The sequence below is a fragment of the Chiloscyllium plagiosum genome, unplaced genomic scaffold, assembly GCF_037043375.1.
Source record: "Chiloscyllium plagiosum isolate Xiang-an unplaced genomic scaffold, Cpla_swu_hap1 HiC_scaffold_35, whole genome shotgun sequence".
NCBI lineage: Eukaryota > Metazoa > Chordata > Chondrichthyes > Orectolobiformes > Hemiscylliidae > Chiloscyllium > Chiloscyllium plagiosum.
In genome coordinates, this window is record NW_028270173.1 from 59,386,418 (window position 1) to 59,408,313 (window position 21,896).

The 21,896-nt window shown below is 43.7% G+C and overlaps 1 protein-coding gene across 1 annotated transcript; it reads left to right on the forward strand.

The window, feature by feature from the left end:
* The first annotated feature begins 1,319 nt into the window (after window positions 1–1,319).
* LOC148141008 (uncharacterized) lies at window positions 1,320–6,883 on the forward strand. The gene has a single exon (XM_087978724.1). It carries the CDS (start codon window positions 2,490–2,492, stop codon window positions 3,927–3,929), a length of 1,440 nt encoding a protein of 479 aa, XP_087834850.1. The 5' UTR covers window positions 1,320–2,489; the 3' UTR covers window positions 3,930–6,883.
* The last annotated feature ends 15,013 nt before the right edge of the window (window positions 6,884–21,896 follow it).

The window sequence follows — 21,896 nt, forward strand, 5'->3', positions numbered from 1 at the left end:
GTAGGAGACAGAGGGTGGTAGTAAACGGTTGTTGTTCAGACTGGAGGGCTGTGATCAGTGGCATGCTGCAAGAATTGGTGCTGGGTCCACTCTTGTTCATCATTTATATCGGCAATTTGGGTGAGAATATAGGAAGCATGGTTCATAAGTTTGTGGATGACACCAACATTAGTCATGTAGTAGACAGTGAAGGAAGTTATCTAAGAGTAAAACAGGATCTTGAGCATCCAGACATTCCGAGAGCAGAACTCTGCATTGAGGCAGCTGATCTGGCAATGGAGCATGGTAGCAGCTGGGCCCAACATGAGCCCAGATGGTGGCAGGAGCCCAGTATGGGTGAAAGCATGTCCAATGCAGGGGAAAGCTAGCCATCTTGGGGAAAGCCCAGTTTGGAGCATCTGCAGGCTCATGGCATAAGAAAGGACTGTAATGTTTGACGTTTTAACTTTATTTCTTTATTTTTCCACTTTTACACTGTTTTTGCCCCTCTTCTCAAAGTACCAAAACTTGGCCCTCTCCAATGTCAGTTTCATATCCAAAAACCTTCAATGTCATGTCACCTCCATATTGTGGAAAGGGACATGTGTCAGGTTGGAGGTGAGGGGCTGAGCGAAACGTCTTCCAGAGTTTGTCACCAGACAAGGTCAAAAGGATAGCGGAGACGTCAGCTTCGGCGTGGAGGGGTCATTCCCAAAGTCAGTCTCCTGACACAGAGTCAGTCATTGAGCGACTGTCTCCCACCAGGTACAGATGTGCCCTTGAACATGTGCACTCTAAGTGCGCCCTCCCTTAACCCTCCTTTCTGTGTCCATCTCTGCCATGTCACTCTTTGCAGCTCCCGCTCTCTGTATACATGTGATCCTAGCACTGCATGTCATCACTGCCTTGGCTGCTGTGGGTCTTCATTCTGATCTACCGTCAAACACATTCGCACTACATGTCCCACACTGCTGTTGTCAGTCTGAAACTCTCCGAGGATGAAGAATACTATTTCCACACTAGAAATCTCTGTCAAACATTTACCAGGGGAACTGAGACAGCAGCTGCAATAAGTGAGGTTTTATTCAGATGGGACAATGACAAGTTTAAATTCCCACCTGATCTGCTGCTCAAAGTCACCTCCACTTCCCCGGTCAGTTTCCCAAGTTTCAGGAAACTCATGTTGCTCCAGAAATATTTGGATTGACTGTGAGAGACGTCAATCAGAGAGCCCACCCACTCTGCACATTGTCTCCTCTTCCTCTTCCAGAGCTGGTTCACTTCCTATAGGGACAGAAAACCAAGTGAGGAGATGGTGAGTGAAGGAGCAGCTTTTATACAAATTGTATCCCATAATATCCACACCAATCTTCAGGCAGTCTGACTATCCTGTGGGCAGTCAGGGGTGGAAATGTCCCTTGTGCTGTGTGAGAAGATCCAGCTGAGAGAGCTGTTTACTCGGTGCTTTGTGCTGAACTGTGTGACTGGAGCTGTGTGTTGGATATTGAGTGTGTTTATTGGAAGCATTTCCCTCTGATTTCCAGGCTGAGTTTTGTTGTCTCATTCCTGAAGAAGGTGAGTGTGATTATCTGGGAGGTGAAAAGTGTCTGAGGAGTTTTACCTATTTTCTATTATTTAGTCCTCTTTATGTGTTGGAAGCTGGTTATTATCCTGTGGACTGTTAATTGTTGAATTATCTTCACTCTATGAAACCAATGCAGCTCAACCACCTGGAAGGATAAGAGCAGAGACATGCGGAATATCATTCCCTGTCAACCCCTCTTGAAGTCACACACCATCCTGACTTAAAAGTGTCTTGGTATTTCTGCCTTGTAGCTGGCATGAAATCTCACGAACTTGCATTTTGAAATATATGTGGATTGATTTACACCCTGTCCATACTATGGATTCTGATAATTCAAGTAGGGATGTCACTTTCTGAAGAGCCAATGATACATGGACAACAAATGCTAGACTGGGCAATGATATTTACATACATAACCGAGGAGTCAACCCCTTCAGCAAAGGAGAAGAGGGAGTTGGAGGTAATCATGTTTCCTTTCCTGTTTTACAGAAGAATTGCACCCAGAGAATTACGAGAAGGTAGTCACTGGAGACAGATCCTGACCACCATCCCAGGAACAGCTCAATGACTTGGGAAAACATCCTGTCCCTTCACAACTTAACACAGAGAATGTTGGGCGGTGAAACCATCTTCTGGAAATCGGTCAGATCAGGGGAGCTTTGACATATCATCAAATCTGAAACTGGTCAATGGTGTGGAAACTTCCATCTCAGCCACCCTTTCTGAATGTTCGTATGTGGGCGGTCTGTCAGTGTGAACTAGGAAGCAAGTGTGAGCAGCTTCAAATGTGGTGGGAGCTTCAATCACTCATTGAGCTTCATGAAGTACTGACCCATTCTTACAGCTCTGTTAAAGTGTGGGCAGGTTCCACAGTCTCATTCCAAGGTGCATCTGTTCTCCAAGCAGTTAACACAAATTTATCTTCATGGAAGAGAAGCCATTCAAGTGTGCAGTGTGTGACCAAGCTTTCACAAAATCAACAACACTTGTGAATCATCAACGTATTCACACTGGAGAACAGCCATTCAAATGTAAGGTGTGTGAGAAATCATTCTCATGGTCATCAACTCTCCGAGCTCACAAATCGGTCCACACAGGTGAGAAACCATTCACTTGTGAGGTATGTGGCAAATCATTCTTGTATTCATCAACCCTTCATAGACACCAACACATTCATACAGGGAAGAAACGTTTTATTTGCAAGATGTGCAACAAATCATTCTTACAGTCATGGGCTCTCCTTGAACACGGGCGCACTCACACAGGGGAAAAACCATTCACATGCAAGGTGTGCATCAAATCATTCTCTGATTCATCAGCCCTCCGTGTTCACCAACGCATTCACACAGGAGAGAAACCATTCAAATGTGAGGTGTGTGACAAATCATTCTCTGATTCCTCAACCCTTCGGAAACACCGACGCATTCACACAGGAGAGAAATTATTCATATGTGACATGTGTGACAAATCATTCACATATTCATCGACACTCCAAACACACCGACGTATACACACAGGAGAAAGACCATTTATATGTGAAGTGTGTGAGAAATCATTCTCTGATTCATCAACCCTTCGCAAACATCGCCATATTCATACAGGGGAGAAACCATTCACATGTGACGTGTGTTTCAAATCATTCTCTGATGCATCAGCTGTCCACAAACACCGACTGATTCACACAGGAGAGAAATCATTCACCTGCGAAGACTGTGACAAATCGTTCTCACGGTTATCAATCCTCCTGTTGCATCAGAGGATTCACGCTGGACAGAAACCATTCACATGCAAGATGTGTGACAAATCATTCTTGTATTCGTCAACCTTTCATAGACACCAACGAATTCACACAGGGGAGAAACCCTTTGCTTGCAAGACTTGCAATAAATCATTTTTGCAGTCATGGGCCCTCCTTGAACACCAGCGCATTCATACACGGGAGAAGCCATTCACATGTGAGGTGTGTATGAAATCATTCTCTGATTCATCAAACCTCCGAACACACCAACGCATTCACACAGGGGAGAAACCATTCACGTGTGAAGTGTGTGACAAATCATTCTCTGATTCATCGACCCTTCGGAAACATCGACGCATTCATACAGGAGAAAAACCATTCAGGTGTGAGATATGTAACAAATCGTTCACGTACTCATCAAGCCTCCGCATACACCAACGTATTCATACTGGGGAGAAACCATTCACGTGCGAGAAGTGTGGCAAGTCATTCTCTGATTCATCGGCCCTCTGCAAACACCGTCGCATTCACACGGGTGAGAAACCATTCACGTGTGAGGTTTGCAACAAATCCTTCTCGAGGTCATCAACCCTCCTGTTCCATCAGAGGATTCACACAAGGGAGTAACTCTTCAAGTGTGAGGTGTGTGGTAAACCTTTATCGAGCTCATCAAATCTCTGCACTAACTGACACATTCATGCAGAAGAAACCACTCCAACATAAGATGGGCCACATATCATCCTCTGCATCATGGACCCTCTGTGCACACCACAGCTTTCAGACGGGACAATCCATTCATGTGTGAGCTGTGTCAGAAAACTTTCTCCTTATCATTGGCAGTCTACAACTACCAACACAATCACACCAGAAAGAACCTGGTCAAGTGCTTGAGGAGTGATAAGTCATTCTCAAATTCATCAAATCTCCACAGACATCAAGCATACATACCAGGGACAAACCATTCATATGTGTCGTGCATCAAAAGCATTCTTGTTATTGTTGTATCTCTGCACACATCAACACATACACTGGCAAGAAACCATTCAAGTGTGAGGTGAGTGCAAAATTGTACTCTCAGCCTTTGATTCTCCTGATCTATCAAAGGATCTCCATGGCTAAGAAGCCATATAAGTCTGATGTTTGTGATGAACCTTTCTTGGCATCTTAAACTCTATTATTATCAAAGGATTCTTACAAGGGAATAAAACTTTGAACTAAGGTGTGACTTTTACTCACTCATCAAATCTCCTAAACCATTAGTGAATGCACACTGGAGTGAAAATGTTCTGTGTGGAATGTGACGAGGTTTTCACCTAGTCAGCATATCTCATGCTCCTTCAACATTTGTAAAGCAGAGAAACCCAATTGGTATCAGATGTACAATACAACCTTCATACAGTTGGTGGACCTGCCAGAACATCAGAGAACTTACCCAGCCATGTTCTTGTTCAGTTGTTGTTGACTGTGTGAACCTGTGCACAATCTCACTGCAGGATGTTCAGCAGGACTGAGACACAAAGCAAGAAGCAGCTTTCACTGCCATCAAACAATTAGTGATGACAAAAGCCTGCTTCTCAAGATGCTTCTACCTGTTCCAAGATATTTCTAAAGGATGATATTTTATTTCTCCCAGGAGATGCCAGTGAATACGCTTGTCCCAGGATTTCACCTTGTTTGAGAGCAATATTGTTCATTGTAGCCTTTCTCTTTCTAGGGAATACAGCAATCTACCCCTGGTGTAGCCAGAATCTGAAACATTTCTTCACATTCCACTTCTCTCAGTGAGCTCCCTGACTGAATCACAGCATCAGTAACCAATACTTTCTCCTCAGTGTGTACTGAAATTGTGGCATCAACCATGGAAGGAAGTGATGGACCTAGTCCCTAAGCGGCTGACCATCAGGCTACTCACCTTCCCTCAATATGAATGTGACTTCCTGACTTCAGTGAGTTCACATGGAGACCATAGGTTCTCAGATGGTCATTACACACAACTTGGAGGTGAATTGCTTTGTGTTCAAGAAGTTCTCAGAGTCTCCCCACGTAACCTTCAATATCATGTGAGTGTAATCAATTGATGCCAACATCTTGGGGAAGCAACTTTTTCATAAAACATCAGTGAACTTTGCTGATGCTGAGTGTTGTCTTAAACTTAATGCAATCATTTCTACTACAGGTGAATTTATTGTCCTCATGCCTCCAGTATTATAAAGGTAAAACATGCAGCATTTTAAAACCTTTCATAAATGTAGAAACAAAGCAGAAACTCCTTGCAGTATTATTGAGGTAACAATGTCATGCATTCAATTATTTTTACTATTTCTCCAGTTTATGTGACACAGTCTTCTAAACCCACAACTCTTCCAGCTAGAAGAACAAGGTGGCGGGTAAATGGAAACAATGTCACCTGCAATTTCTCCTCCAAGTTACAGGGTTCTCGCTTGGAACTATATCAACATCCCTTTGGTGTCGCCTCTCTAACAATGGCAATCAAGAAACCTGACATCCTCCAGGACAAAGTAGCATGCTTGAGTGTGCCCTAGCCACTAATTTCAGCACTTCCTTCACCAATGACGCAAAGTGGTAGCAGTACCAACTACAAGATGCAGCACAGTAACTCTCCAAGGCTCCTTTAACAGCACCTTCTAAACACACAATTTCTCCAGTTACAAGAACAAGGTCGCAGGTAAATGGGAGAAATATCACCTGCAATTTCTCCTCCAGGTCATAGAGTTCTGTCTTGGAACTAAATCACTGTCCTTTCAATGACACTGATTGAAACTCCTGGTATTTCCTCCCTAACAACATTTTGGATGTACCTACAACCCTGGGACTTTATGTTTTTTTTAATATGGGGAGGCAATAACCTAGTAGTACTATCGCTAGACTATAATTCCAGAGGAGAAAGTGAGGTCTGCAGATGCTGGAGATCAGAGCTGGAAATGTGTTGCTGGAAAAGCGCAGCAGGTCAGGCAGCATCCAGGGAACAGGAGAATTGACGTTTCGGGCATAAGCCCTTCTTCAGGAATGAGGAAAGTTTGTCCAGCAGGCTAAGATAAAAGGTAGGGAGGAGGGACTTGGGGGAGGGGCGTCGGAAATGTGATAGGTGGAAAGAGGTCAAGGTGAGGGTGATAGGTCAGACTGGGGTGGGGGCGGAGAGGTCGGGAAGAAGATTGCAGGTTAGGAAGGCGGTGCTGAATTTGATGGATTTGACCCCACACTCCGGATTCCTCAACTGTTCCAGAATCTTCCATCGGCCTCTGAAATCAGTCTGGCGCCATTACACACGCGGCCGCTACATCGCCCACGGCAATAGCTGCCGCCGCCGCCGACGATCATGGAAAGTTTGTCCAGCAGGCTAAGATAAAAGGTAGGGAGGAGGGACTTGGGGGAGGGGCGTCGGAAATGTGATAGGTGGAAAGAGGTCAAGGGGAGGGTGATAGGTCAGACTGGGGTGGGGGCAGAGAGGTCGGGAAGAAGATTGCAGGTTAGGAAGGCGGTGCTGAATTTGATGGATTTGACCCCACACTCCGGATTCCTCAACTGTTCCAGAATCTTCCATCGGCCTCCGAAATCAGTCTGCCGCCGCCGATAATTCCAGAGGCCAAGGTAATGGCCTGAGGATCCAGGTTCAAATCCTGCCATGGGAGATGGTGGAATTTGAATTCAAAAAACAAATCTGCTATCAAGAATCCAATGATGATCATGAAACTGTTGTTGATTTTTGGGAAAACCCATCTAGTTCACTAATGCCGTTTATGGACGAAAACTGTCATCCTTACCAGGTCTGACTGACAAGTGACTCTAGACTCTCGGTGATGTGGTTGACTCTGAATTGCCCTCTGGACAATTAGGAGACAGCAATAAAGTTTCAACTTTGATCTCCAGCATCTGCAGACCTCACTTTCTCCTCGAAGACAGCAATAAATACTAACCTAGCCAACGACACCCACAATCCGTGAATGAATAAAAAACAATGAAATAAACTATTGCCTGCGGGCCTGTAGTTTGCTGAAATAATAGCTGTCCACAGCATGTAGACTGGAGTCATGAATATGAATGACTGTTAGAGTTTCCGGTTGTTCAGATATTCAGTGTAATTTGGAGAGTCATCTCAAAGAGGCAAAATCAGTAGAAAATCACCACTCTCATTCCCATCTGAGGCTGTGGTCATGCTTGATGACAGCTTCCTGGCTGTTGTTAATTATTGTTAAATAACACAACAGTTCAATTTATAGTTGATGCAACTGCCATTTAAAATACTTGACATCATCATTCAATTGGTGATGAAATGACACAAATTCCATAAATTCTGGATCGCAATTGGTTTGCTTGTAGTTGCTGCATATTTATTATGGAATTTTATTCATAAGAACATAGTCTCACCAAATCATTGAACAATGTGAAATAGTTTTATTTCAGAGTGGTACATAGTGATTTGATTGGCTTCATGATCCATGCAGTGTGTACACAGTTACTGGATAGATCCCTTATTCATTTTGCAACATTTTTCTGTTTCAGTAAAGGGTGATGGGAGAGTGAAGACCTGTCTTGCTATTAAGAATTAGGTTATTAATTGTCTCAGGGTCATCACAGCACACCTTTGTTTTAAAGTTAGACTAAATTCAGATAAAAAAACCCTATCATTTCATACTCAGCATGAATCCTTCTTTAGTGTTAGTCATCTGAGAATCATCTTTGCTTATCCTTTCCCTGTGTCACTGAGAGAGAAATTGCTTCGCACCTGGTGCTAAGGACTTTCCAGGTAAGAGGGATCCATTCCAATGTGTGTGTGAAATCAACTTGAGGAGGCCAGAAACTACGATAACGAAGCAACACAATTTATGGGAATGTAACTTGTATATTTATTGATACATCTGGAGATAGTATTGAGAATGAGGAATGAATTTCTGTTTTCAGTTAACTAGTCACGTGACCTGAGGAATTTACTTTTAACCAGCTGAATGGGTTATTACAACTCATATCCAAATATGACATAGAGATACTCTGAATTACTGATAAATATAGAAATTTCAAAATCTGGGACAGTCATCACCATCACTCCTGTATTTCGACCTTCCAAACCTGTGGCGCCAACCATAAAGAAGGACAGGAGCAACAGATGCAATACATGAGAACACTGTCAACTGCATGTTGTCCTCCAAGCCACACACCACCCTGACATGAAATGGAAACACCATTCCTTCACTGTCGCTGAGTGAGAAACCTGGAACTTTCAGAATACTGAAAGGCCTAAATAGAGTGGACATGGAGAAGATGTTTCCATGGAGAGACTAGGACCTGAGGGCACAGCCTCAGAGTGAAGGGATAACCATTTAGAACTGAGATGAGAAATTTCTTCAGTCAGAGCGTGGTTAATCTGTTTCTGCCAAAGGCTGTGGAGGCTAAGTAAATGTTTGTACTTAAGACAGAGTTAGATCGATTCTTGATTGGTAGGGGGATTGAGGATTACGGGGAGAAGGTAGAAGAATGAAGTGAAGCAACATATCAGCCATGATCGAATCACGGAGCAGACGCGAATGGCCAATTGGCCTAATTCTGTTCTTGTTATCTTGTGGTGACCTGAGCCATGTGGGTGGGTCAAATCTGGCAACTTAATTTTAATCAGCTGAATGAACTCTTACAACTATCCAAATATGACACAGACACATTCTGAAGGAATGTTAAATGAAGGAATTTCAAGATGGGGACTGTCATCCCCATCAAATCCATGATCTCTAACATTGAGGAAGACAAGGACAACAGATATATGGGAAGACCACCACTTGCACACTCCCCTCCAAACCACTATCATCCTGACATGGAACGAAACTGTCACTGGGTGAAAATCCTGCAATGTCCTTCCTAAAAGCACTGTCAGTATCCCTACAACCCAAGAACTGTAACCATTCAAGAAGGCAGCTCACCAACGCCTCAACCAGAGAAATTGGGATGGACAGTAAATGCTGGCCTATTCACTGAAATCCACATGCCATTAATGAATAAAAAGACAATGCCAAGACTTGGTTCAAATCAGAATAAAGCCACAAAGACTTCAGCTGTACTGTCAGCAATAGGGGAAGTGTGGCTTCTGAGGGTTAATCTACACTGTTGTATTATCTTTTGTTCTGTATATTTACTATTCTTCATTAATAAATTCTACTCAGCTTCACTCTCCCTGACTATCTCCATCACTTTATTGTATGTGCTCAGTAAGCTGGGTGAGAAGTGTAAAGATTGAGAAGACAAAATAAAATTGATCATCAGCTCCAAATTCTTACACATTGATGAGGGAATTTGCACTGTCAGAGATACCATCTTTCAGATGAGATAAATTACAACCTTTTATGCTCTCACAGGCAAATGAAAAAAATCCCATAACACTGCTTCATAGAGCTTCAGGCAAGTTAATGCTGATGCCCTGGACAATATGGATCACACATTCAATGTAACTGTTGTAGAAAGATTTTAAAAAGGAGGCTGAGTCCCACGTTCGCAGCACAAATCGATCTTTATTCAAAGTTCCTAACCACACAGCCTGAGAGAGGTCTCTGGAGACAGATTCCAAGATACTCCCCCAATCCCAGAAAAGTACAGGATATTTATACATTGTATGTCACACCGGTTACATGCAACATTGACGTCAGTGTTTGCCACTTCCTGTCTCAGTGGGTGGGTTTGGTACCTTGTAATTGTTTATTTTCCCGGGGTCATAATGACAAAGTAATGTTTTACAAATGTTCCCTTACAATGCTACTTATTTTCCAGTGTCTGTTCATGAGGTTATCTGTTTATACTCTTTGTTGTATGCCATTTAGTGTTTATGCTATTCATCCTTCAATCCAACCCTGCTGATGGGGTGAGAGCTTCTGACTACCATCTACAGCTATTTGTCTAAAGAGTATTGGTTGTGCCCGGATCCAGTATACCTACCTATATTTGTGAAATGGCAATTACTTAAAAAGCCTTTGATTATCGTGGAATCAGACTTTCCCTCCTGCATTTCACAAAATAACAAGTTTTCTTTTTCCCACTAAGATTTCTATAAGGTACTTCATTATCTGGTTGCCATGAATACGAAGGCTGCATTTCTGACTGTGGAAACTGCAGTCTCAGCTAACAATCATTTTCACCCATGGGCAACTCCAAACAGATCACCTACTTTCTGTGGGGGCATGCTGCGCACAAATTGGCTGCCATGTTTCCTGTATTACATCACTGAGTACACTTGAAATTGTACAATACTGGGTTTAAAGTGTTTTCCAACTCCACAAGCTTGTAGAAATTGAGATATAAGTACAACTCTTTCTCAATTGGGGAAATGAGTTTTTCCATGAACTGGAAATCATAAACACCGGGCCCACGGTGACATTACCCATATATCATGCCCAGGATTCACACTGTAAGATCCTGAGTCTTTCAGTGAATAGGAACACATCATGTTGATTCCTTCACCATACTCAGGATATTTCCCATGGTATTAGTCAAGCACCCATCACCTGAAGATGATCTGCCTAAAATTCACATCAGCAACCAGAGCAGGGTCTGATTCTACCCGATGCCTAATCCTGAGAATTGTTTCACTTTACTAACATGCACACAGACTCTCACATCAGGACAAACTCTCTCAGAGTACTAAAGACAGAACTTTCTTAAAAATCCCTGTGCTTTAGTTCTAGCTCCCAATTCTGATGGACTGAAATGACACCAAACGTTAGGGACACAGGATGACACCAGGACTGGCTCAGTGAACATGTCTCTCAAACATATGAACTGCTGGAACAAATTGGGCGGCACAGTGGCTCAGTGGTTAGCACTGCTGCCTCACAGCACCAGGGACCTGGGCTCAATTTCAGCCTCAGGCGACTGTGTGGACTTTGCACATTCTCCCCGTGTCTGCCTGGGTTTCCTCCCACAATCCAAAGATGTGCAGGTTAGGGTGAACTGGCCATGCTAAATTGGCCCGTGGTGTTCAGGGATGTGTAGATTAGGTGCATTAGTCAGGGGTAAATGTAGAGTAGGGGAATGGGTCTGGGTGGGATACTCTAGGGAGGATCAGTGTGGCCTGTTTCCACACTGTAGGGATTCTGTGATTCTATGGAAAGCAATCAGCCTTCATTGCTGGGCGAACCAACCAAGATCACAGTTCAAAGAGGCATCAAATCAAGGTGGTCACCCAAAGACAAATAGAGAAAATAAAAGATATGTGATGGAAGAGAAAGCCCAAGAGATCCAACAATACCTTGACCTTCATGATAGGTGAAGCCTTTTTAAGTAAACAGGGCCATCTATAGACCAAAGTCAAATAGACAAAATCCCCTTTATTCATCGGATGGTATTTCTCTTCTTAAAGGTGACAATGACATTCATTACCGCTGGAGAGAACATTTTGAACAACTCATCAACCATGAATCCACAGGGGCAGCTGATACCCTCCTGTGTATCCCCCAGTATTCTGTGGTAGAATCCATGGGTGAATCACCATCGATGGGAAACCACAAATCCCGAGACCCTAATGGTATTCCAGCTGAGGCCTACAAAGCTCAAAGCAAGGCTCCATGAATTAATTTTACATATTTGGGAAAATAAAATGAATTTCCACAAACCCCCAAGAATGGTACAATTGTAATCACCTTCAAGAAGGAGGTAAATCGTGCTGCAGAATCTACTGAGGTGTTTCCCCCTTAACCGAAAAGCCGAACACACATTCTCCTGAACCACCTATTTCCTGTGGCTGAGGAAGGCCTCCCAAGGGTAAAGTGAAAACCCTCCCAGTCTCTCCTCCTCATCTCAATGTGAAATGCTTGTCTTGTTACAAATCTGTGAAATACTTTGGGATGTCTTACTTGGTCACTGTGTTCTATAATTATAATATCTTCCCCTCTCACACCTCAGTCGCAAGGTATTGACCTGGAGGACAGACTGTGGATGACAGACTAGTGCTCTGTTTGAGTGGCTATTCAGCATATGGAGAGCCACACAGTGAAAGTTGTGCGACAGTGGAGACTGTCATGGCCAAGACACATCCCACCCTCCCCCTGACTTTCCACTTGAGCTCACCTATGAGGAATGGGATTCCTGGATGATTCTCTCTCTCTTTGTACCAGAGACACTGAGGCTAATTGGAGTAAACGAAAAAACAGAAATTTCAGAATAAACTAACAAGTCTGGTATCATCTGTGAAGAAAAATCAGAGTTAATGTGACCCTTCTTCAGAACTAATAGCAGCTAGGAAAAGGTGGTATTTAGGCTGATGACGGAGGAGTGCAGGGGAATAGGAGAGGGCGGTGAGGTGAAGAACATGCCCAGAGAGAGAGACAGACAGACAGAAAAAAAGCATACACTGACAAAGGGATTGTTGATGGTGAGCCAGGGAAGAAGAGACAACAGATCACTGACAATGGGGTCCATGAGTGGGTGAAAATTGGTTGGCTGTGCTGAAAGCAACCCATCTCAAGGCAGAACCTGGAGCATGCGAATTGGTAAGAGACATGAAAGAAGGTATTCATGGTCTAAAATTGTGAAACTCAGTGTTGAGTCCTGAAGTCCGTAATTGAAATGCCTCCACTACTTTCCCTTGTTACTTGTGCTGGCCAATCAGCAGCTAAAACTTTTCTAACCATTGAGTATCTGATTGTCTTCTTGGTCAGAATGAGAGTCAGTGAATGACTTGGACCTGACTCTGCAATGAAAGGATGCTGAGTTTTTACAGGAGCATCTACACACACTGATATCTTCTTTTGGTGATGTTTGAAGATCAGTTTAAAGATTAAATGGAGTTTTCTGAAACAGTTAGATGGTGGGAGAGGTTTGATACAGACACTGTTTAGACAGACTGTGCTTTAGAATGACAGCCCCGCTGTGTGCACATTGGAGGGTAAACAGCACAGACAGCTCTCCGTGTAACAGAAGCAAGTGACCTGTCTCTGAGCTCATCTGGAGATATCAGTGTATGGTGAGAGAGGAGGAGGATGTGGTGAAACAATCGTGATTCATGTCACACTGGAAGGTTTGTCTCCTTGTGAGTTCACTGATGTTCCTGGAAATCCAACAACAGTGTGAAAGCTTTATTACAGAAGTTACACCAAGAAGGTTTCTGTTCTGTGAGAATATGATGAAGCACCAGGAGTTAGACTGTTTGAAAGCATTGTCACATTTCTGAAACCTAAATCATTGATCTGCCTTCTGAATCTTCTGATGCATCAGAGGGTTTTAGACAAAAATTTAATCCCTGAACTCACAAGTGAATGTTTTCGATCTGAAATGCATTTGTTGGTGTTTGCAGCAGTTCAATAAATGATTTATCACAAACTTCACACTTCCTCCCCGGAGTGGATTCTCTTGTGCACAAAGGGAGTTTAAGACAGCACAGACGCTTTACTGCAAAAGTCACATTTAAAGGGTTTCTCCCGTGTGAAACCTCTGATGGAGCAGGAGGCTTGTTTGCTTCAAACATGCTTTGTCACAAACCTCACAGGAATAGTTTCTCCACTATATGAATCTGGCTGTGACCAAGCTTGATGCCCATGCAAAGCCCTTGTTACAAACTTTGCATTTGAATGGCTTCTCTGCAGTGTGAAGGTGCTGGTGTGCACAGAGGGATGTGAGATGTGAAAGTGATTTGCCACACACCTCACACATGAAGGGTTTCTTTCCTGTGTGAATACTTCAGTGCATAAGAAGGGTTGAAGACATCACAAACATTTTATCACAGAATTTACATCAAGTCATAGGATGTACAGCACAGAAACAGACCCTTCAGTCCAACTTGTCCATGCTGACCAGCTATCCTAACTTAATCTAGTCCCATTTGCCAGCTCTTGGCCCATATCCATCTAAACCCTTCCTATTCATATACCCAACCAGATGCCTTTTAAATGCTATAATTGTACCAGCCTCCACCATTTCCTCTGGCAGCTCATTCCAAGTACACTCCACCCTCTGCATGAAAAGATTGCCCCTTCGGTCACTTTTTCCCCACTCACCCTGAACCTATGCCCTCTAATCTTCAGACTCTCTGCACCTCACAGATAACAACACCTCACCTTCTCATATTCAGGAATGAGCCATCATACTCAGGTTGGAAATCAAAGGGAAATGCTTCCAATAAACACACTCAATATCCAACACACAGCTCCAGTCACACAGTTCAGCACAAAGCACCGAGTAAACAGCTCTCTCAGCTGGATCCTCTCACACAACATAAGGGACATTTCCACCCCTGACTGCCCACAGGATAGACTGCCTGAAGGTTGGTGTGGATATTATGGGATACAATTTGTATAAAAGCTGCTCCTTCACTCACCATCTCCTCACTTGGTTTTCAGTACCTATAGGAAGTGAACCAGGTCTGGAAGAGGAAGAGGAGACACTGGGCAGAGTGGGTGGGCTCTCTGATTGACGTCTCTCACAGTCAATACAAATATTTCTGGAACAACATGAGTTGGGAAATTGGTGAAATGGAGGTGGAGATGAGTACTGCACAACAGATCAGGCAGCATCCAAGGAGCAGGAAAATTGACGTTTCGGGCAAAAGGTCTTCATCAGGAAAGGTGATCAGGAAATTAGGAGGTGACTGAGCAGCAGATCGGGTGGAGAATGTAAACTTGGCATTGTCCTATCTAAATTAAACCTTACCCCAATAAAACCTGTGAAAGTCTATTCTCATGATCATTAAACCTTTGTGCTCAACAATGGAGCAACATGGGAGAGAAACTATTCTGATATGAGGTGTGCGATCATTCATTCTCAGTTATCAACCTTCCTCGTAAACCAATGCATTCACACAGGGGACAAGCTATTCACACATGAGGTGTGTAACAATCATCAGTACTTCATGTACAACAATGCATTCACACAGGGTGAGAACAGTTCATATATAAGCAAGTGATAAATCATTCTCATCGAACTTCCAATCACACCAATGCATTCACAGAGGAAATAAATTGTTTGACTTGTGAAGTGTGTAACAAAGCATTTTCATATTCATCAAGACTCCTGCTCCACAGAGGATTCACACTGGAGAGAAACAATTCCAATGTGATGCAGCAAATCATTCTCACAGGTAGGGAACCTCTGCATTCACCAACATGCACGTAGTTCTCCTATAATGCTATACTTGCGTTTCAGCAAAACCTCGCTTAATATAAAATTACTGAATACAAATAACAGGGCCTATGAGAAAAGTGGGGTTGGGGCAGACTAGCAAAACATAATACTCACGATCACTCAAAATCACCTAAAAGCCTCACATAAAATATAGCACAGCCCGAATGAAGGTTTAAATCATATTTATCAACAAAATAAAAGTAAACTTAATACATTACATTGCAAAAATATTGTTAATGCAGGGACAGAGAGTCATTACAGCGCAGTACAGGTCCTTCGGCCCTCAATGTTGCGCCGTCCTGTGAAACCAATCTGAAGCCCATCTAACCTACACTATTCCATTCTTGTTCATATGGCAATCCAATGACCGTTTAAATGCCCATAAAGTTGGCAAGTCTACAACTGTCGCAGGCAGTGCATTCCATGCCCCTATTACTCTCTGAGTAAACAAACTACCTCTGACATCTGTCCCATATCTATCACCCTTCAATTCGAAGCTATGCCCCCTCATATTATCCATCACCATCCTCGGAAAAAGGCTCTCACTGTCCACCCGATCTAACCCTCTGGTTATCCTACATGTCTCAATTAAATCACCCCTCAACCTTCTTCTCTCTAACGAAAACAAGTCTCAAGTCCCTCAATCTTTCTTTATAAGACCTTCCCTCCATACCAGGCAACATCCTAGTATATCTCCTCTGAGCCCTTTCCAAAGCTTCCACATCCTTCCTATAGTGCACTGACCAGAACCACACGCAATACGCCAAGTGCGGTCGCACCAGAGTTTTGTACAGCTGCAGCATGACCTCATGGTTCCAAAACTCAATCCCTCTACTAATAAAAGCTAACACACCATATGCCATCTTAACAGCCCTATCAACCTGGACGGCAACTTTGAGGGATCCATGTACATGGACACTGAGATCTCTCTGTTCATCTACACAACTAAGAATCTTACCATTGGCCCATTACTCTGCATTCCTGTTACTCCTTCCAAAGTGAATTACCTTACTTTTCTGAATTAAGTTCCATTTGCTACTTCTCAGCCCAACTCCGCAGCTTATCTATGTCCTTCTGTAACCTACAACATCCTTCGACACTATCCACAACTGTACCGACCTTAGAGTCATTCACAAATTTACTAACCCATCCTTCTATGCCTTCAGCTAGGTAATTTATAAAAATGACGAACAGCAGTGGATATAAAATAGATCCTTGCGGTACATCACTAATAACTGAACATTTCCCATCAACCACCACCCTCTGTCTTCTTTCAGTTTGCCAGTTTCTAATCCAAACCGCTAAATCGCCCTCAATCCCATGCCTCCGTATTTTATGTAGTAGCCTACCATGGGGAACCTTATCAAATGCCTTACTGAAATCCATATACACCACACCAACGGCTTTACCCTCATCCACCTGTTTGGTCACCTTCTCAAAGAACTCAGGAAGGTTTGTGAGGCACGACCTACCCTTCATGAAACCATGTTGACTATCCCTAATCAACTTATTCCTTTCTAGAGGATCATAACCTTTTGCAACATTTTACCCACAAGTGAAGTAAGGCTCACTGGTCTATAATTACCAGAGTTGTCTCTACTTCTCTTCTTGAACAAGGGAACAACATTTGCTATCCCCCAGTCTTCTAGTACCATTCCTGTAGACATAAAAATCACAGCTCGACAATCTCCTCCCTGGCTTCCCAGAGAATCCTAGGATATATCCCATCCAGCCCAGGGGATTTATCTATTTTCACACATTTCAGAATTTCTAACACCGCCTCCTTGTGAACCTCAATTCCATCTAGTCTAGTAGCCTGTTTCTCAGTATTCTCCATGACAATGTTGTCTTTTTCCAGTGTGAATACTGGTGAAAAATATTTGTTTAGCACTTCCCCCATCTCCTCTGACTCCACTCACAACTTCCCACTACTGTCCTTGATTGGCCCTAATCTTACTCTAGTCATTCTTTTATCCCTTATATACCTATAGAGAGCTTTAAGGTTTTTTGCTGATCCTATCTGCCAAAAACTTCTCATGTCCCCTCCTTGCTCATCTTAGCTCTCTCTATAGGTCTTTCTGGCTACCTTATAACTCTCATTTGCCCTAACTGAGCCTTCACATCTCATCCTAACATGAGCCTTCTTCTTCCTCTTGACAGGAGATTCAACTTCTTTAATAAACCATGGTTCCTGCACTTGACAACGTCCTCCTGTCTGACAGGTACATACTTATCTAGGACACAGTAGAAACTCCACATTTCTATTGTGCCCATTCCCTGAAGTTTCCTTCACCATCCTATGCATCCTAAATTTTGTCTCATCGCATCATAATTGCCTTTCCCCTAGCTGTATCTTTGGCCTCCAGTGTATCTTCCGCCTAGGAACCCTCCAACCACAAGGGATGAACTCAGATTTCTCCAGTTTCCTCATTTCCTCTCCCCCCACCTTGTCTCAGTCAAATCCCACGAACTCAGCACAGCCTTCCTAACCTGCGATCTTCTTCCTGACCTCTCCGCCCCCACCCCCACTCCGGCCTATCACCCTCACCTTGACCTCCCTCCACCTATCGCATTTCCAACGCCCCTCCCCCAAGTCTCTCCTCCCTACCTTTTATCTTAGCCTGCTGGACACACTTTCCTCATTCCTGAAGGGCTCATGCCTGAAACATCGATTCTCCTGCTCCTTGGATGCTGCCTGACCTGCTGCACTTTTCCAGCAACACATTTTCAGCTCTGATCTCCAGCATCTGCAGTCCTCACTTTCTCCTCTCCGGTGTATACCTATCCGTTTCCATTGCTAAAGTAAACATAACTGAATTGTGGTCACTATCATCGAAGTGCTCACCTACCGCCAAATCTGACACCTGGCTGGGTTCATTACCCAGTGCCAAATCTAATGTAACCTCACCCCTTGTTGGCATATCTACATACTGTGTCAGGAAACCCTCCTGCACACATTGGCCAAAAACTGACCCATCTAAAGTACTTGAATATAGTATTCCCAGTCGATATTTGGGAAGTTGAAGTCCCCGATAACAACTACCCTGTCACTCTCATTCTAATTGGGAATCATCTTTGCTATCCTTTCCTCTACATCTCTGGAACTATTTGGAGGCCTAGAGGAAATTCCCAACAGGGTGACCTCTCCTTTCCTGTTTCTAACCTCAGCCCATACTACCTCAGTTGACAAGTCCTCAAACGTCCTTTCTGCAGCTGTAATTCTGTCCTTGACTACCAATGCCACACACCCACCTCTTTTACCATCCTCTTTGTTTTTAGTGAAACATCTAAATTCTGGAACCTGCAACAACCATTCCTATCCCTGCTCTACCCATGTCTCTGAAATGGCCACAACATCAAAATCCCCAGTACTGACCATGCTGCAAGTTCACCCACCTTATTCTGGATGCTCCTGGTGTTGAAATAAGCACACTTCAAACCAACTTCTTGCTTGTCAGTGTCCTCTTGCGACCCTGAAACCTTATTTCAAACCTCCCTACTCTCAACCGCCTCTGTACCTGAACTACAATTCAGGTTCCCATCCACCTGCTGCATTAGTTGAAAAACCCCTGAAGAGCATTAGCAAATATCCCCCCTCCCCCAGGATATTGGTACCCCTCTTGTTCAGGTGAAGACGATTCTGTTTGTAGAGGTCCCACCGCCCAGTAAGAGCCTCAATTATCCAGGTTCCAAAACCCTCCCTCCTGCACTATCCCTGTAGGCATATGTTCAACTCTCTCTCTCTCCCTATTCCTCGCTAGCACATGGCATGGGTAACAAACCAGATATAAAATCCCCATCTCTCTTCCTATCTATGTTGTTGGTGTCTATGTGGACCATACTGCTCCCCCTCCCCGTCAAGGATCCCGAAAACACGATCAGAGACATAACGACCCCTGGCACTCGGGAGGCAACATACCATCTATGAGTCTCTCTCTTGTTCCCACAGAACCTTCTGTCTGTCCCGCTAACTATGGAGTGCCCAATGATTAATGCTCTGCTTCTCTTCCCCCTTACCTTCTGAGCAACAGGGACAGACTCTGTGCCAGAGACTTGTGTCCCATTGCTTACCCCTGGTAAGTCATCCCCTGCAATAGTATCCAAAACAGTATACTTATTGTTGAGGGGAATGGCCACAGGGATCCCTGCACTGCCTGCCAGTTCCCTTTCCACCCCCTGATGGTAACCCATTTACCTTCTTCTTTTACCCAAGATGTGACTACCTCCCTGTAACTCCTCTCCACCTCCCGAATGATCTGAAGTTCATCCAGCTCCAGCTCCAGTTCCCTAACGCGGTTTTCGAGAAGCTGAAGTTGGGTGCACTTCCTGCAGGTGCAGTCAGCAGGGATGCTAGTGGTGACCCTTACCTCCCACATTCTGCAGGAGGAACATTCAACTGTCCGAACCTACATTCCCACTATTCTAAATTCCGAATGAGCCTCCTGAAAACTAAAAGACTAGTCATCTTATCAATTCCAACGCACAGAACCTTTTTTTTAAATATCACCACCTTCAAATGCAGTTGTGGTTGATTGTCTTCTGACTGTTTCTTGGAGTTGGTTTAGATTGTGTGATATGCAAATTAGGAAGGCAAATGATATGTCTTAGATTAATGCAGTCCTGTAGGAATTATACAAGAATATTCTTGTCTGAGAGGGACAGCAATGAACATTCATCAGTTTAATTTTTGAGATGAAACTGCTCAATGTATAGTATTGTACCTCTCACATGCTCTGATGGCAGCTAACATCAGCACATGCACAGAACAGTGCAGAGACTTCAGCACATGTGTAGAACGAAGCATATGAAATATCACTGCTGGTATCGCTCGATTGCAAACAGAGGTAAGCATTCTCGAAAATACCGTTCCCTAATTCTTCAGTGATATTATAGCCAAATCGCACTGTGAAAACAAGCTTTATACAAGAACTACCTGTACTTACACAGGAGAAAAAGTGTTTTAAGCATGAGGTGTGTGACAAATCATTCCCCACTTCATCATGACTCCTGCTCCATCAGAGGATTGACACAGGAGAAATCATAAATGTGTGTATGTGTGTGTATCAAGTCAAGTTCAAGGATTGGAATTTAATACAACCCTGTTAACTGCAAAATGAACATGTACAGTATTTTGATGGCACCAGATGCCTCATGTCCCTTGACAGACAGTGAGCTACTTTAGAAGTGCAGTTATTGTTGAGGTGAACATGCACATAACCAACTCCCCAAATATCATTGCAACAGTGACCAGACAATCAATCTTCAGTCAGTGATGCTGACTGAGGGACAAGGGCACCAGAGACAACTCTCTCCTTCTGCTTGAAAAAGTGACAAGGGATCATGTCCATCCATCTAAGAGAGCAGGCAGGATCTTGGTTTAAAGTGTCAGCCACTCTGACAGTGCAGCACTCCCTCACTGTGCCTGAGTCTCACATGCAATAACACAGTCACAAACATCTGTTCTCACTTAATGTGTACATTCTATGTGTGTTTTTAGGGAAGAGAAAAGGTATCAATGTTGATGAGTTCCCAAGTTTCCAGGAGGAAGTGAGAATCCAAAGGGTTTTTACAAATATATTAAGGACAAAAGGGTAACGAGGGAGAGAATAGGGTCCCTCAAAGATCAGCAAGGCAGCCTTTGTGTGGAGCCACAAAAAATAGGGGAGATACTAAATGAATTTTGCATCAGTATTTACTGTGGAAAAGGATATGGAAGATATAGACTGTAGGGAAATATATGGTGACACCTTGCAAAATGTCCGGGTTACAGAGGAGGAAGTGCTGGATGTCTTGAAACGGTTAAAGGTGGATAAGTCCCCAGGACCTGATCAGGTGTACCCGAGAACTCTGTGGCAAGCTAGAGAAGTGATTGTGGGCCTCTTGCTGAGATATTTGTATCATCGATACTCACAGGTGAGGTGCCAGAAGACTGGAGGTTGGCAAACGTGGTGCCACTGTTTAAGAAGGGCGGTAAAGACAAGCCAGAGAACTATAGACCGGTGAGTCTGACCTCAGTGGTGGGCAAGTTGTTGGAGGGAATCCTGAGGGACAGGATGTACATGGATTTGGAATGGCAAGGACTGATTCAGGATAGTCAACATGACTTTGTGCGTGGGAAATCATGTCTCACAAACTTGATTGAGTTTTTTGAAGATGTAACAAAGAAGATTGATGTGGGCAGAGCAGTAGATGTGATCTATATGGACTTCAGTAAGGCGTTCGACAAGGTTCCCCATGGGAGACTGATTAGCAAGATTAGATCTCATGGAATACAGGGAGAACTAGCCATTTGGATACAGAACTGGCTCAAAGGTAGAAGACAGAGGGTGGTGGTGGAGGGTTGTTTTTCAGACTGGAGGCCTGTGACCAGTGGAGTGCCACAAGGATCGGTGCTGGGACCTCTAGTTTTTGTCATTTACATAAATGATTTGGATGCGAGCATAAGAGGTACTGTTAGTAAGTTTGCAGACGACACCAAAATTGGAA